Source organism: Lytechinus variegatus, chromosome 2 (assembly GCF_018143015.1).
Source record: "Lytechinus variegatus isolate NC3 chromosome 2, Lvar_3.0, whole genome shotgun sequence".
NCBI lineage: Eukaryota > Metazoa > Echinodermata > Echinoidea > Temnopleuroida > Toxopneustidae > Lytechinus > Lytechinus variegatus.
Window position 1 is genome coordinate 79,160,508 of NC_054741.1, and position 19,173 is coordinate 79,179,680.

At 35.6% G+C, this 19,173-nt stretch overlaps 1 protein-coding gene across 1 annotated transcript in view; it reads right to left on the reverse strand.

Moving 5' to 3' along the window:
* Positions 1–15,384, reverse strand: part of LOC121409169 (transmembrane protein 132E-like) — a 35,068-nt gene extending 19,684 nt beyond the window's left edge. The window contains exon 1 of the mRNA XM_041601015.1: positions 14,475–15,384. Coding sequence (XP_041456949.1) covers positions 14,475–14,740 — 266 coding nt within the window. The 5' untranslated portion in view covers positions 14,741–15,384. The remainder of the gene's footprint in view (positions 1–14,474) is intronic.
* Positions 15,385–19,173: the final 3,789 nt, after the last annotated feature.

Genomic DNA, 19,173 nt, shown 5'->3' on the forward strand with positions numbered 1-19,173 from the left:
AAGTAGTAAGTATGCGAGAAAATAAGGAATAAGTACATGTACCAACGGTTTCAGAAAGTTTGTTTTATTTATTGGATGATATTTTTAAAATGCTGTTAAAAAACAAAGGACTTTCATCTATATGCAAGGCTGTGCATTCAATTGACTAAATAATCTTTATAATTTTGATAATGCAGAATGAGCCGTGGCATTAACAACGCATACTTCTTTCACTTAGATACTGGTTGTTTTATGTAGATTATTTCTGGTTGCCTTGCGTACGAAATTTTTGCACGAAATGTACATAGACATTTTTGCAGTGCCTAAAAAGTAGTGGATTTCAGTTTCTATTCTTGGCATAATATGGAAGGCCTGGATAAGGACCTAGGCGCGATGGTATGCGCCATGTCTTTCTTGTTCGTTTCGCGTGAAATTATGTTTAGTGTTGTCTTGTTTGTGTGTCAAGTGTTTATGTTTGTTTATGTTTGTTGTTTTGTGTTTGTGTTGTCAGTGTTAAAAAAAAATAAAAAAGCCTCCACAGGAATTGTTATTCATAACTTAATGCTAGATTCAATGTATGATGGGTAGTTTCAGTATAATTTCTTTGAACTGTCGAGGTTTAGGAAATAGTAAAAAAAGAAATGATGTCTTAGAATATATTAAGGCAAAAAAGTTTCATATCTGCTGCTTGCAGGACACTCACTTTGTAAGTGAAGACGAAGTTTCAATAAAACGTATTTGGGGAGATAATTGTTTTTTTAGTCATAAAACGTCTAATGCTAGGGGTGTAGCCATTCTCTTTGCGGAGGGTGTTATTTTTAATATAAATCAAATTAAAAGGTCAACCGAAGGGAATTTTGTTGCTTTAGATCTCCAGATATATGATTATAATATAACATTGATATCTCTATACGGCCCTAACCAAGACAATGTTAACTTTTATTCAGATGTTGAAAATATTGCATTAGAATTTGAAAACCCTTTAACAATTTTTTGTGGTGATTGGAATTTGGTCCAAAATTTTGATAAAGACACATTTAATTATGTCCGTTTGAATAATCCAAACGCAAAGAAAAGAGTTGATGAAATGAAAACTAACTTAAGTTTGGTGGATCCATGGAGAGAATTACATGAACATGAAAAGATATTTACATGGCGCCAACCCACTCCATTTAAGGCAGCCAGATTGGATTATTTTCTTGTATCTCATGAATTAATGTCTCTTGTCAACAGAATAGAAATTCTACCGGGATATAGAACTGATCATTCGTTGGTGAAGTTATCATTGAATCTAAATCATTGTAAGACAGGACCGAGTTACTGGAAATTTAACAATTCATTGTTAAAAGATGATATTTATATAGAACTGATTAAAGGTGTTATTCAACAAACAATTGATACCTACTCAACTCGACCGGTAAGATCCGGTGGAAATGTAGTCGATGGTCAAAATCCTTTGTATGAGTTTAATGTAAGTGATCAGCTGTTTTTTGATACGCTGTTAACAGTTGTTAGAGGTGAAACAATTTCATATGCTGCAGCAAAAAAGAAAAAAACCGTTAATCTAGAAAATGATTTAGAGAAAGAAATTGTAAATTTAGAAAAGAATCTGGTTTTAAATACAAGTATAGAAAGGGGGTTAACTGTTTTGAATGAGAAGAAAGCTCAGTTAGAGTCATTGAGAAAAGAAAATAATGAAGAAATAAAGATGAGATCCAGAACTAAATGGATGGAGTTCGGAGAGAAACCATCCAAATATTTCTTAAATTTAGAAAAGAAAAATGTTGTTAATAAAAGAATATGCAAATTGATTACCAATGAAAATAAGGAAGTAACAACACATGAGGATATTACATCAGAAATTGTTTCTTTTTATTCACAACTATATGAAAGGCACCCTGTTATAAATACTGATTTAAATGCAATGATAAACAATGATGAACTAAATAAATTAACAAATGCTATGTCACGGAATTTAGAAGGAGAGCTCTCCATCGACGAGGTTTATTACGCCCTAACAAATATGAAAAACAATAAATCTCCTGGTCTAGATGGATTCACTGTTGAATTTTTTAAACATTTTTGGAAGGAAATCCATATATTTTTAGTTAGATATTTAAACTCTTCATTTTTATCTGGTATGCCTTACATACAGAAGTTGGGAGTTATTACTTTAATCCCAAAAGGAAATAAAGATAGACACTATTTAAAAAATTGGAGACCCATATCATTATTAAATGTCGTATACAAAATAGGATCTACTTGTATAGCTAATAGATTGAAGAATGTACTCCCTCTTCTTATTCATGAAAATCAGAAAGGGTTTATGTCCGGACGCTTTATCGGAGAAAACATCCGCTTGTTATATGATATATTATTATATACTGAATTAAACGATATTCCCGGTTTATTGTTACTTATAGATTTTGAGAAGGCATTCGATTCAATTTCTCATGACTTTATTCGCAATGTACTACACTTCTTTAAATTCGGTCCGACCATTGTTAAATGGTTTGATGTGTTTTATGAAAATGCTCAATCTTGTGTTTTAATCAATGGACACCTGTCTCCCAGATTTTCAATAGAGCGAGGCTGTCGCCAAGGAGATCCATTGTCTCCATATATTTTTCTATTATGTGCTGAAATACTTGGCGTTTTGTTTCGACAATCAATGTCAATAGATGGTTTGAGGATGCCCTCTGGTAAATGTCATAAAATATTACAGTATGCAGATGACACTCTTCTGACATTAAACGGTTCAGAAAGAGAATTGAGTAGTGCTTTTGACATCTTGGAAAAATATAAAACAATTTCAGGTTTGACTGTTAATATAACAAAGACACATGCAATATGGATTGGAGGATACAAGAACAAGAAAGACTGTATTCTTGCCAACAGGAATTTGAATTGGGTATTTGATGAATACTTCAGATATTTAGGTATAGATTTTTGTACAGATCTTCAGAAAATGACAGTGCATAATTACAATGAAAAGTTTAAAGAAATCAAAAGTCAAATGACTTCATGGTTGAGACGTTACCTGACGGTCCTTGGAAGAGTTACGGTTGTCAAGTCATTGTTTGTGTCTAAATTGAACTACTTAATTCTTTCTCTCCCGAATCCAAGTGAGTTATTTCTAAAAGATGTAAATTCCCAATTTCATAGATTCATATGGGGAGAGAAACCAGATAAAGTAAGTAGAAATCAAATGTCTCAGAGTTATTCTGAAGGTGGAGTAAAAATGATAGACATAAATCTGCATTGCCAGTCATTGAAAATTTCTTGGATGAAAAAAATGATAAACGGTTCCATTGACGGTAATATTATTTGTCTTCTCCACTCTTTTTTGCATAAAACTAAAAACTTGGATCTTTATATGGGAAATAGCTATTTTTTTAGACTGGCACACGAAATTAAAAATACTTTTTGGAAAGAAATGTTCTTAGCGTATAGCACACTGTTATCTATGCACTGTAATGATATACCTTGCCAACCCTTATGGAACAATGATTTTATCAAAATAGGTAATAGCTCAATTCACAGTAGATCTCTAAATAATAGGGGTGTTCGTTTTGTTAATGATATTTTAGATGTACATGGCAATTTCCTCTCTTTGAATGACCTTCAGGAAAAATACAATGTTCAAATAAATTTTCTTTTTTACCGTGGATTATGTGATGCTATAAGAGACGGTTTTAGCAATGGCACACACTTTAGCAAGTTCCAAGAACCTATTATCCCTGATACAATAGCACTTGTTATGAAATATGATAAAGGTTGTTCACACATCTATACGATTCTTAAAAAGAAAAGAAAAGTGGAGTGTAAAAGTTTTCTTAAGTGGAAGTGTATATTCGATATGAATGACAAGCAATGGCAGTCGTATTGCTCTATTGGATTCAGTTGTACTACCGATGTGAATTTACGTTGGTTTCAGTTCAAAATAATGCAACGCATTTTATATACAAATGAAATATTGTTTAAAATTAATTTAGCTCAACAAAAAGAATGTACTTTTTGTAATGTACACCGTGAAACAGTCACTCATCTACTTTGTGAATGTACATGTATTAAACATATATGGGACAAGTTTGAACAATGGATATTTCTTAAAACTGGAAATAGAATATTTTTCTCTAATAAAGAAAAATTATTTGGCTTAAGAGGTTCAAGTAATCATGCATTAAATTGTTTATTGATAGTGATACGGCAAATGATTTACACTTCCAGAGTAAAACATCAATTACCTGTTTTTGATAATATCAAATTTGCACTTCAGAACTATTTCAAGAATGAAAAATATATCGCAGAGTCAAATTGTAAAATGGTAAAGTTTACAAAGAAATGGTTTCAATTACGTGCCATGTTTACATGAGGTGATCTGTTCAGTTCCCTTTCCATGTACAATTATACATATGAATATTATTGTTCATTTACTCCTCGCTTGTTTCTTAAATTGTTTACTATTATGTGAACCTGACAGTTCAATTTATATATTTGTTGCAATTACTGTTGTACTGTATTTCGTTGTTATTAATTTGATTTGTCATTGAGAAGATATCTTGTTATGTTTGAATAATAATAAAATCCCTGTGGAGGGGAAACAAATTGAAAAAAAAAAAAAATGAAACGAAATATTTTCAGAAAAATCTTGATAGATAAAAATAGAAGATGGAATTTGAATAGTACTTGGTGCTTTTAACAATCAGGAACATTTACACATTTCATCAGAATGTTGCATTATTTTTAGTTTATGACTTCATATTTATATGTTCGAATATTTTGTAATATATTTCCAGTCAAATTTTTAATAAAAGGACTAAATACTGATAAATCTTTCAGCAAATATATGTCTTGAATATTGAATCTTGTATTTATTGGGTGGGAAATAATGGTGGCAGTGTGTGTGTGTGTGTGCTATCATGTACTACGTCACACTACTCTTAACCACTCAGGGTGCGTTTATTCGACACTTTTTTACCCTAGAATCATGATTAGAATCATGATTCAAATCACGATTCTGCAGAATTACGATTGCGTTTAGTCGAAATTGAATATAACCATGATTAGAATCACAAACATGAAACACGAAAAAAGGGGCGTTTGGAAAGACGTTTCTGTAGAATCACGAACGAAAAAGGTCGTATGAACGATATCGTGATTTGAATCATGATTCTATGACGTCATTGTGTCATGCTTCTTCCGGGTTCGACTCAAAGGCGCGTGCTGTGTTTCGTGCAGGTTAATTTTCGTGTAGCAGTATTGCCAGCATTCAGGAATTATCATTCTGTGTATTGTACCCCCGGGGCTGTACTGTAGCGTCATTTGTATATTTCATTGTTTTCATCCATCATTTCTTCAAGTTCCAAAGGCACAAATTGGACCGACGATGAACTCAGGGCTCTGCTTGTGCTTTGGGCTCAGCCTGAAGCACAAGCATCCCTTACCGGGATTCACAGAAATAAGACGATCCCTTTAAGCGGCGCTTTCGAGGGAGGGATTTCAACGGAGATGTGGCACCGCCTGTCGAGACAAAATTAACAGAATTCGTGCCCAGTACAGGACCATCATAGACAAGAAAAATCGATCGGAAGGTGGGAGGATGATGACCCCTTCTGGTTCCCGATCAAAAACAATACGAGGTACAATACACGGAATTCTGGAAGTAAAAGATTTATTTTTCGGAAGCCGAGTAAGCGTTGCACTTGCACAAACGATCGCGCGTTATCTCCGGCATGTCCGGCGGCAGCAAAAATCTAGCAGCCGACGTGAAGTTAGAAGCACGTGCGAAAATGTTGACCTATACTTCCTGGGTCAAACTGCGCACTGTGATGCGCACTGGATCGGCCCGAATTCAGGGAGAAACAGCGTTAGAAAGATGGTCGTATAAACGCTGATTCTGTCGGATCGTGATTCATGCTGCTGTTTTGAATCATGATTCAAATGGTGATTCAAATCATGATTCTGGGTCGAGGTCGCATAAACGCAGCCTCAGTATCATTTAAAGGACAGATTATTACAAGGAAACTGTTTTCTCCTCACACAATTTCACTCATTTGAACATTGTAACAATCACATATACGTAATGCACAGGTCGCTTTCTGTATCATTCATAATATGAATTGATATTAGCACAGAGTGGAGGGGGGGGCACAGAAGGCATGGGAGGGCACAGCAGGTCCCTTCCATGCACCTGCCGTCCTATGTTAAGGGGCGAGCTAGCATCCAACGGAGGTGGTAAGTGGGATCCAAATTGGGTGAAGAAGCTGCCTTGGTGACAAGTGAAGAAGGAAACAAGAATTAGAATTAATGCCCCTTTTTCTGGAAAATCACATGTCGTTCATGTTACACTTAGGATTTCATTGGATTAAAATGTTTCTGTTTACAATCAATGCATACATGTAGGTGGTAAAGAAAAATTCCCTGGTGAAATAGTATCTTGAAAAAGAAACGATTACCTGAAGTTCACAATACAAAATATTTTTATACTACTGTGCAAATAAAATAGATTCAGGGACTTAATTTAAACTTAAAGGGCAATCCGACCCAATAGAAAGTTGTTTTGAAATTTACAAAAACAGAAATAAAGAGTAGCAGGTACAAACACAATCTGTAGAAAATTGTGAACAATATCAAACCAATGATAAAAAAAATATGAATTCTTAGCAGCTGTAAAAAAGTTGTAAACACTATGGGGATTTCAAATGAGCTGCGCAGGTAATTTTACTGTAATCATATCCCTTTGTTTCCATTTCCGAACAGATAAAACAAGTACAGTAAATAACAAATAAAGAATAGTAGTAAAAGTTATAACATGCATCGAATCAGAGGGTAGCCCAATTCAGCAATGCTTGTAACATTACTGTTCTTTCTTGGGGTCCTGACAAAAATTCTCTGATATAATTCTATTATCAAGGTGGGATTCCCCTTATAATAAAGTAAAATTCAGTAAAATCAGACAAACATTACACTGAAATTTCATCAAACTTGGACAAGGAATAACAAAGTTGAGTGTGAAGTTAGTTGTTTAAATACCAAAAGAAATAAATGAACATCATTAGCCTATAAAGCATACAAAATCTAAGATGAATAGAGACATTCGAGATGAAGAGAAAGGTGGGGGAGGGGTGAGAACACAATTCTACATGTGGGTGATTCATGCTCAAACTAAAACAAGAAAAGAGAGAAATAGGCCTACACTTCAAGCACAAAAGGAAAACAAGAGAAGGACAAGAAAAAGAAAATCAGAGTTGTTTTCAGAACTTGTGGGATCTGGCAAAATGTCATAAAAGGTTAATTCGGTTTAGGAATTTAGGCTTCAGCTATTTGTTAGCCACAATTGCCACAGTTGTTACACTGACAAACACATCCGCAGTCCTTCTAATAGGCTCTAACTTAATTTTAAATTGCCAGAGTATGATGGGGTTGGGAATGTTTAACACCCCCCCCCCCCATCCCCTCTATCCTCATTCTGCCTTACCTCTACCATCCCCAATCCAAATTTGGAAATAATTTCAATATCAAAGGAGGAAATTATTTTTTTAAAAAGAGAGAAAAGTTTGGGTAAGGTTAGAACCTGATAAAAACAAAAGAAAAATCCTATGAATTTGGTCTGGAGGTTTAGTGATTCAACTTATTAAGAAGCAAAATTCCTGGAACAACAATTTATCCTTTTTTATATGCACGTGTGTGTGACTAAAAAAATAAGGGAGTCTATTCACCACTCAGTCTGTGCCAAATCAGGATGCAGGTACCACATATGCAGAACCTTTTGCAAAGCAGCTGTAACTTCATGTGTATTTCTTGCCATATCAATATTATCCATTCCATTACAATTATTTCTATATTCATGACATTAAAGGCTTATGTTTCTGCAGTTTTTGGATCCCTGCCACATGATACAAATTTAATAGCAAGCTGATAGGGCCTACAGAGTACCCTCCTATTTCTGCAATCAAAAGTACAGAGCAAAAACTGTGGTGTTAACGACATAGAGGACCACATCAGTTATTTTACACTGTTGTTAAATTGGTGGTGTTAGTCTTACACCTATAGGTGTTATTACAACACCTTTTGTTATTACATTTACACTCTTCAGTGTTATGTTTAATCTTTAGGGTGTAATTTAACACCGCAGTGTGTGGTCCTCTATTAACACCAATTGGTGTAAGTTTTAACACCACAGTTTTTACAGTGTATGGTTGCTGTAAAAAGCAGCAGTTTTGTTCATGGCCATGTAGAATTACCGAATCATTCATTACCTGTCCTGCTTAAAACATAATCAAGATTTGTCCTTGCTTTCATTCATTCTTGAATGGATCTCATCAATGTTCCCCACCCTCATCATCAATCCCCATCCCCCCCCCAGTCTTGGATCACACAAACAAAATATCTGAGAGCTTTGTAAGGACCCCATACTGCAACTAAATTGGCAATATTTGTTGAGTATGCGCGATTCGTTAGAAGCTAAATTGCAACAGTTTCAATCTCGCATCACAGCAGCCCACACAGAGAGTTCTAACCCAGCAGGGATCCGATGGTGAAGTTCAACAAAGAGATACTCTGGAAAACTTCAAACTAGATGCTTGAAAGATACATACAGAATGTTGCTCTATAAATTTTGTAAAAAAAGAGATCTATTAAATTCTAAAACTAATCTAGGAAAAAAATATTCATTCAAATAAACCTTTGAACTGATACATCATTGGTGTTCATCCCAACAGTTGTATCAGTCAATTTTGTCAGAAGAATTGATTTTGAGATTTTTCCAGCAAATGGAAGTCCTACTTTACATTTCTACATGAAGGCAGCAATTTATTCTAGTTTATGAGATATGAGGGGATTTTAAAGGCAATGCCATACAGATTTTTGACGAAATGCACAAATCCCGGTGGAAATGTGTACTGTAGAAAAGTAAACAATAGCTACGCGCACTTAATATGCAAATACGCGGTCAGCCAAACCGTCGTATCTGCATTGATTGCAGTCAGGGTTGTTGTTTTCCCTATGGCATTTTTGTACAGAAATTTTGCTTTATCTTCTATAAAATGTCATGGTCTTTCCTACCATGTATTTTTCTAGCAATAAATATCTTGTATGGCTTGGTAGAAAAAGTGCAAATTATAGTAAACTTTGAAGTAGATTTTCTCTTGGGTTTCACATTGTCATATCACGATACAACGGTTCTGACAGCCACTGACGACATGTAAAACTGGAACGCATTTCCATAGCATTAAGATCGCTTTACGTGAAGTGATTCTGAAAACCACTTTTGGATGATCAAGTGGGAATGCTAGCAAAGTATCTTCCAAACTGGTTTTCTGAATCTGTTTCCAGTAAACTAGTTTTAGAAAGCGTAATGAAATGAGAATGGCCTCTTTGGTAATTTTGTTCTGTGGAAAAGACAGAGTGACAAGTAATTTTTAAAATACCCCTTTCACATTGGGCTAGCCAAATTTTCCTCATGGCTTTTGGGCGGCCTAACCATCTCTCGCAGCCACCATCACAGCCATGCATGTGTGAGCTTGGGAAAGTCGAGAACTTGGTAGCAAGGTCAGCACTGATCCAACTTTTTTGCAAGACAAAATACTTTTACATCATAAAAATGATACTATGGCCGATTAAAAAGCACCTTAATGGCAAAGGAGTATCATTACATAAATCAATGCTGAACCAAATCTAGCACAGAGGATCGGTGATGCTGCAGCTCCATGTAAGTACATATATGCATGGATATATGTAACTTCCATAAATTACTTTAAGGGGGAGGGGGGTGGGTTGGTTGGTGAAATGTGTGTACAAAATATATCGTGCACAATAAAATTACAAAAAGAAAACAAGAGAGGGAAAATATATAAAAATCATAGAAAATGAAGCCCCACCCTTCCTCATTTTCAAAATTTCAAAAAGATTGTAATCACTGTAGTGGGCCCTCGAATCCCTTATCTATTTCATCAGAACTTATAAATGGACTGGTTTCTCTAAAAATCCATTCATTTCACCAAAGCTTTGTGTCTGCCCGCTCTTGTTCATAAACACTTAACATGATTATCCCATCAAAGCAATAAATTAACAAAGGCAACAAAGCTTTTCAATTTTTTTATGAGTGCTTTGCCGACCGACCGACCGGTGCGTGACGCTTCCACATTCAAGGCCAATGAATGAAGACTGTTTAAAAGTGAAGCAGCCCTACGATAGCAATGCTGATATGGTTAGTATGAATCTCACCCCCACAAATGTATTCAAATAATTTTCTCTCTCCTCTACTTCCCCTTCATCTAGGTTTAGTCACAATAATGCTTTGTTATTTCATCAGTTATCTCTCAATCTCATCTCTCCTGCCCGGGAGCACTAAACTGCAATGTAGAGGGGTACCGCGGCTGGCTTTTAGCTTTGCTCAGGGCACATAGTTGATAATTACTGTCAGTGCGCACTCCTCCTTGTGCAAAGATTCCTCGCTAGTAACTGGATTAACACGCAGGCGTAATTCCCTGTGCCAGGTGTATTACTTATCGGAGGTGGATCTTGCTATCTACACCAGTGATACACCACAATTACTGCATGCTCTGCTGCAATATGAATGTATCATAGAAAGTAAATTCAGTGACAGCCAACATTTTACCAGTTTTTCATGATGAATTCAGCCTTAAAAGAGAATGACAATATTTCTTTTCTCCACATGTATGTACATGTATGTCTGGACATGGAGATTTTCCCTTGAGAAAAAGTTATGATGTATAACTATAAAAAGTACATGTAGAAGTAGTAGAACTGTGCATAATACAAGTTTTTTACTAATTTTAAAGTAGAGTAGAAATCATTCTACCAAAATAAATAAAATTTCAATAAAAGCTTGATAAAATAAATGTATTGATTTCCATCACACAGGGCATGAATCTTCCAAAATCATGAAAATCACAATAGTGTATGACATTTGAGAAAAAGATGTGAATGTAGTTCAATGTACAAGAACTTTTACAAATAGGTTTTTTTGTGATGAGATCCCTCCAATTTCATCACTGATGTTGAAATATAAAATAAAATATCATCAAGATTTACTATATAAACTATAAACAAAAAGAAACTGCCTTGCCCTGCCACACAGAAAGGCATATATGTACATGTATGCAGCCTCCCCCCCCCACGGTGTAAAATGTAGGCAACATTTTGGGAAACAACATTTTAAAGCAAGTGGGATACGGATTCAACAAATGTGTCTGAGACTATGAAGATATCTCAAGTGAAAAAATAAATTTGAGGAATTACCACCTGCATGTACATCCTTCACCTTTGTAAACAAAGCATTATAATCTGAACACTAATATAGACTGGGGGGCTGCTTCAGCCCCACCCCCAACTCAACTTTTTTCGTGATAAATCTGCCGCGCAGGTTTCCTTGACCGTGCCGCTCGCTGACTTATTACTTTTAAGTCTTGTGCCACTTTTGAGACCAAAATAGTGACCCCCCCGGTAAGCGGTTCCGAAATTGTGCAACATTTCGTAAGTGCATGCAGACCAAAATCTGCTCAAAACTTCATGTACAAATTCAACGCAAATAGTGTTTTTAGCCAAAATTCATAAATGTATCTTATATTTTTCCTTTGACTGATTATCGAAAATCAAATTAAATTTCATCTTGTTTATGGTAAAAATAAAGTCCCTGACAATTCCATTGAAAAAACAATTTTAAAAAAGTAAAAAAACAACAAAGAAATACAAAACAATGAATAAAAAGAAAATGAATGTGATGTCGAAATTTACTGCACATTTGATTAGATTCCTATAAAGAGTCAGTCAGCCAAACTTAAGCATTTTAGGGACATTATTTAGTTAATTAGAGCAAACTTATGAGTTTATGCATAGGCCTAAATCATCAAAATTAATTAGCAATGAGATTTTCATACATGTATGATAATTATAGTTTTCTAGATTATGCCATGGGTGACACGTGTCAATTTTTGCTGCGAACAACGGCCGAGATCATAAGGAGGGGGCAGAATCAGTCCCCTTCTTCTTAGGCCTCAAAATAACCCAGTCTATTTAGGATTAAGGGTCCAATCTCTTTTATAATTTCTTGAATTTACTTTACAACATGTATGACCTTGATTCCACAATATGACATGTATTTTTGCCCTTATTGATTCACTGTTTGATAAAAATATAGTTTGAACTGAAAGCCTGAATGCAAGACTAGCATAGAAACTGATTGTCTCACGTGCATGATTCAATTTTGTGTGTGCGCCGCGGCAGACTTTCAAGTCTGAATTCGGCAAGCTGTCTGATCTCAAAATGAGACGATACCGCCAGATTTAGGTCGGCCTGAACCAAGCCAATTGTGATTGGGTTCACAGAGGGATCTTTTCATGTTTATTCCATTATAGGTGGGCCTTCTAGTCAAAGCATAGCTAATTAGGCAATAATACTGCTATGCAGGGTAATAGCACAAAGATATGGCATTCAAGAATGCATACTACTGTAGTCTGTGCATCAATATCAACTCCTTAAAGGGAAGGCCGTACACTATAAGCATGTACATGTATGCCTCCATGTACTGGAATTGCAACGAAAAAAAAGATATGATTGTACAGGTATACAATATTGATTGAAATTTGCCATCCATGGAAAAAATAATAAATCAAGTCAATAAATGTATAATATACATGTAATAGCATGTTAATGAAAAATTGCTAAATCTTTTATACGAAGGCTTACTTGCAGCAACAAATGCAGCAACACACAAAAAAAATGCCCAATCGATGTGTGTCTTTTAACATTACCAAAGGCTCAAGACAAGTGATTTTCATGTACATGTAGGTCGTTATCCCATTGTTGAATCTTTGAGCATACAGAATACTATAAACAAAAGCATAGGTTTTACGATGCATTGTCTCAAGACAAAATTAGTGTTACTAGGATCAAAGGTCTTCCAAAATTCAACACTATGGTCATTCCTTGATTAACTGGGTAACACGAGAATGTCAACAAAAACAATGTCAGTCTACCGTTGCAATAGAGTGCTAGCTAGCATCAATGTACAGTTCTTAACCATGAGTGAGACAGTTGTGGTAACATTTTACTATTTTCTTTTTTTGTTGTATTTTGAGTAAGGATGTGTAACAATACTTTTACTATAATGGCAATACAACTTGCAACATACATGTACTTTTTTAGGGAGGGAAGGGCATTTACACTATCTACAGAAGCATTTTTTTTGCAGTACCGTGTTTAAATATTTCCAAACACACTATACTACATCATAAACATGTACACAAGGAAGTATTTCAATTTTTCAATAACCTTTTCAAACTTTTATGTTTTAAAATCAAATAAAAGTGATAAGATTCTAAATTTTACAGGGATGGATCACCTTCAGGCAATTTTTTTATTGTATTTTTGGGGCTACTTTTCACAAATTACTGGCTACTGTAAATCTGCAACACTGGATAAGCTTTATATTTCATAGAATGTGGATGTTCCAGGGATCCGTATTCAAGTTTACAGTCCTGACTTATTTTTAGCATTTTGGGGGCCAAATCGCCCTATCCTAGGTCCCTGTGCATTTTCCCCCGTAATTACCTTTTTCAACTTGAAAATAAAAAAATAACCAAGGATCTCCATACACTGTCCCAGCAGAATTCTTATGGCAGTATGCTTATTTGGATATATTGATGTACATGTATGGATGTCTGTTTTGTATGGTAAGCTCAGGCAATTCATGATTTAATGAAAAGTTTTCAATTTAATTTGAAACTGTAGCTGGAATATTGAATCTTGGAGAATGTTACTCTGCCTTTATGACAGCAGTTCTCTGCTGATACCTGTACTGTCGATTTTTCCTCTGAATATTCCTTGGGATTTGAACAGGAGGTGGTGTCATAACAGTACCTTTACTTGTGGGAGCGTAGTCGTCCAGAGGTTATTACTCTCGCTATTAATCTTAGTTAAAGTGGATTCAATTCCCAGCCATGGCGTAATCTCCTTCAGAAAGAAATTATTCTACATTGTGCCCTACTCAACCCAGGTGGGGTGAAAGGATATCTAGTAGGAAGAAATTGCTAGAATGCTTGAGCGCCTAAATGCAGAGCTGCCAACCTGAAAAAGAACATTGCAGTATTTTTAAATTTGAAAATCAGTATTTCGGTGAGGAAATCAGTATTTTCAAAACATACCATAGGACAACACATAAAGCTGAAACTTTAGAAATCAGTATTTTACATCAGCTATCAGTATTTTTCTCACTTTTCAGTACTAAGTACTGAAAATCAGTACTACTTGGCAGCTCTGTAAATGGGCAGCGCAGCTAAAGCAAGGGTAATTATAGCAGCGCTTTGTATCCTCAAGCATAAATAAATTCAGCTGTTGTTATACATGTAATTTCTTTCTTTCTTTGCTTAATACATATATTTTTTGGAAATTCAATGAAATAAAAAAGTTTAAAAAAAAAGGTTCAGTAGACCTGCTAGAAGAAAAACAACACTATTAAAAGTAGAACTTACTTGATGGTACATACTCCAGCAGTGTACATGATGTTCTTGTTGATGGTGATTGGGATGACGAAGTGCTCACCAATTCCAAGTCTTCTGCTTGGGACACGGAGACCTACATATTCATCCTCTTCTATGAAATCCATCTGACCATCCCATGCCAAAATGGTCACTATGCCAATATGCTTGGAGTCACCTAGAGAGGCTGGCTTGGCTGCCTTTGCAGTTTGTTCTCTTGAGGAGATGGAGTTATCATAGTGAGGTTCGCAAGATCCCATGCTCGTAGCTGGGAATATTGTGTACGATACTGCAATGTTGTTGATGGAACCAGCCCGGCTGAGTTTGTACCATGATATGGGGATTGGCACCTTTGCGACACAATGTTCTGATTCTTCCTGTAGAGTGCAAGAACTTGACGATTCTTCATCACCAAAGAGTGCAGCAGCTCGAAAGCAAGGTTGAACAGTTCTTGAGTTTCCTATATTTGTCCTACTCCCACTGCTAAATAAATTGTCATTTCTTGAGCTAAATAAGACACTAATGCTACCTGCAAAAGGGGGAATTTCTTCCTGTAGAAGATGTGCCTGAATATTCAACTCATTGAATGGCTCCGGTAAGGTTGGGAAGAGTTCTTCCTGGACCCAAAATGGACCGCTACCAGCCTTGAACAATGTTCTTTGGGCATTAGGTGTCCCTATGACCTGTTCTGCAAACAAACTGTCCCACTGGGTGTGGTTGTTGATAGATTGACTCTGTATATTGGCAATTCTGTTGTCTTTTAATAAAAATACATCTTGATTTGCGTAGAATGTGTAGTTGATAGCATCCCATTGGACATCTTCTATGGTGGCTTCCCTCCGATGACGATGCCTAGTGAATCTAGAAACTGCCTCACCTGCAGGTCAAAGAAGAAAAGGGAAGATTTTTAAAGAGGTGCACACGTATACATGTAACATGTTTGTTGCCCCTAGAAGCAAATATGTACTTCTAGCCTACTGAACATGTATAATCTAGATTGCGAAATTATCTGTTTCAAATGTTGGTGGTCATGGGCAAAAGAAATACATTAATGCAGGCCCATATTAAGCACACAATTTAAACAAAATGAGTGTTCCTAGAAGAATCAAATTCAATTAATCTAAAAAAAATTCTTCAGGAGTAACGTCTGTGGTGACAGTAGTACTGGGTCTCGGACATTTACCAATTTCATTTTCCAGAATCATTAGATGTATTCAGACTGACTCGAAGTTTCAGGTATTCTCTGATTGGGATAGTTACCCTGATCAGAAAATACCAAATATTTTGGCAGTGTAAAAGTAATTTCTTGTAATATTCCCCAAAGAAAATACACACTAAAAGAGTAGATACTTCCTGGAATGTTCTGCTTCAGGTCGGTGTGAAAAACTGAATGCAGTTTATCTGGTATTTTTTAGCCAGAACAAGTTCTTGTAATTTAACAGGTATTATGGTAGTCATTCTTAATATACCTACTGATACAAAATACCAATACTGCACTTACTGTAGACCTACTTGTTTTGAAACTGACAAAAAATGTATCAATAAAATTACCAGTATCACATAAAAGGAAGATTCATTATACATGCACATTTCAAACATGGTTGGAAGAACAAGATCAAACTATATATCTCAATCCCCAATTCCCTGTGGTACAAAACCTACATATCTACACACTCTTAATGACTGGCCTCCAAGTTCAAGAGTGTTTACACAAGGGCAATTAGGATTGATACACGCAACTTCTCAAGTGATAAATTGTTATATCTGGTGTAAACACTTCACTTCTCTAAAAGCAAACCCAGAATGAATACCCTTTGTAGTATTCAAACTACGGAGGAGAGTGGGATTCACACTGTCCATAGAAGAATATCAGCTCTCATGTCAAGCCCTGATAAATAACATTGATATTTCCATTTTCTGCTACCAATGAATTGGTATTTGAGTAATTTTGCAAAGATCAAAAACTTAATAGACCTCTCAGTTCTTATACATGTAGTACATCTCAAATTTGTGATCTATAATTTTTTTCATAACACAAATTTGATGATCTGACACCACAAGAATAGAATGTGCAAGTTTAATCACAGTTCCAAAATAATTTGTAACCATTTATTTTGTTATAACTAGCCAGAGATCGCTTTTCTTTCACTCAATATCAATGTGACATCGATTGAGCAAGTTAGAATGATAATCACCTACAATACATTATAACTAATGAGTTCTAAAAACAACACAAAAATTAAGATACATGTAGGGTTTTACAGTTTTAGTTTATCTCCATTATCTTGAAGCAGACCAAGGAGGGATCATATTTGTATAAGAGGGGAATGGTGAACAATTACCATGGCAATTAATAAAATCAGGCAATGGTTTAATAATCACATTGGATGCTGCACTGTTTCAACAGTAAAATGCTTTGGTAGTATGTTAAAGCATTCAGAAAATTTATGAAGGAGACAATTTCTTCTCTTTTTGTCACTTATCAAATGTTTTGATATTCACAGAGAGACTAATGATAAAAGAAAGAAAGAAAAAAAACTTAAAACCCAACACATAAAAGAGATAAGAAATTATTGAGATTGTAGGCCACTGTTGATTAAAAAGTGCCTTGACAATCTGCGTATGTTTGGATAATGCTACTAAATCAATAAATGCCTTCAAGGGAAGAGGATTCCTTTATTATTGGGAGAATATGAAGTATACAATGGCGAATACACATGAACCTCATCCAAACTTATCAATAGGGGCCTACAAGTACATGTTTACCAAATTTCTGTGACTAAACTAACTTTGAACATTAGTGCTATGGTTGTATAAACATGTAGGCCTATATTTTCAAAATTAAAGTCAATTTGAATAGGGCACAATCACTGAAACCCCCCAAAAAATCTGCTTGCACGAAGTGCTGGCCATTGCACTGCCAGGTTTTTACAAAATTGCAATCTTTCCTCCAGGAGAATATATGTCAAAGGTCATCAGCAGTAAAGTAGATGTCACAGGGTCAAGTATCCTTCCTGCATGGTCATGTATGATAGCCAGATTTCAAGTATGGTGGAAAGTGTGAAAGAGGCTGTTCTCATTACGCTTTCTATTAACTAGTTTACTGGAAGCCGATTCAGGAAACCACTTATGAAGATCGCTTTGCTAGCGTTCCCACTTGATCACACGAAAGTGGTTTTCAAAATCACTTCACGTAAAGCGCTCTTGTTGCTATGGAAATGCTCTCAGTGGGGTGACACAATTCGCACGAAATTCGAAACCGCAGCATAGGCATTCTACACCTGTCATGTGGAGTAGCGTGCTCAAAATGTGCGAAGGTAGCTTCCCGGAGAATGGTTGTGTCCTCACTTCCACTAAAACCAGTTTGAGGCAAAGCGATCTTGAAAACTACATCGCGAGGTGGTTTTCCAAACTGGTTTGGAAGATCGTTGACATCTTCCAAGAACGCTTTGACCGTTTTCACTACGCGTTAAACTAGTTTCCAGTAAATGAGTTTTAGGAACATAGTGAGAACAGCCTCAGAGACAGTTCTAGTCTAATATGCTTTTCACACTGCACTTTTTGTCCTAAATTGGTGGGGCTAAGGGGGGGTCTTAGCCCCACCAATTTCCCGGGGTTAAGCTTAGCCCACTTCGTTTTCACACTACGTTTTAGCAAAGTGGGCTAGCACGGTAAATAGTACGGTACTATCTGGCCCTGCAAAAAAGCAGGGTTAGCCGGCTTATTGTGGTGCTAGCACCACAATTGCGGTGCTAAGAGATGCAGTGTGAAAACCAAACAGGGCTAAGGAAAGTGGGGCTAAGCATTAGCCAATCACAGAAGTTGAATTGCACATTAATCACGCTCTGTTTAGTAAAACCATCAATATTCATGAGCTGAGGGATAGTCCGGGGTTAAGGCATTAACCACGGTTGAGCAGATAGTATGGGGTTAAGGATAGTCCGGGGTTAAGGATAGTATGGGGTTAAAGAAATGCAATGTGAAAAGCATATAATACATCAACTTCAAATTAGTCACCAGCAAAACATTCAGGATAGGTGCATCAGGTGCATATGCCTTTTAAATTTAATGTACACTGTAACACCTTATCTGACAATGACACCAGAGGAAAATTGACAATTTATGAAGAAAAAAGGTAAAGAAAAGTGTCAAGAAATGGTCTTCAGATTTTTGTTTGTAAAATGGGAAGTCCACAAAAAAGTTGATTATATGAAAAAAAGTCAAGCTTCAAACAGTGCAAACTAAAGAAAAATCAAAATTGGATGAAAAACAACAAATTTATGAGACTTTAAAGGTTTTAATGAATTTCACAAAAGAATCATCAAAAAGCACTTACTGGTCTGCATGCAAATAAGGGTACCAAAGAAATCATCCACCCACTGTTTATTTTTGTTTTAAATATTTCAATTTAAAGGGAAACAAAAAAAAGTTTGATTTTTCCCTAAACACATGGAACAGCCATAACATAAAATCTGCAAAATTGAAATATAGAAGGCCTATAATTCCTACAATACAAAAGAAATAGCGAGTGAGAGCCATCAACTCACTCATTTCATTATCACTGTGCTTTATTAGCTTATACTATAGGCCTAGAAATGTTTGGTGAAAAATAAGCAAAATTTAAAATTTCATATTTTTTTATTGTGCATCCAATTTTGATGAAATTGTCAGCTTTACTCTTTTTATTCAAAGT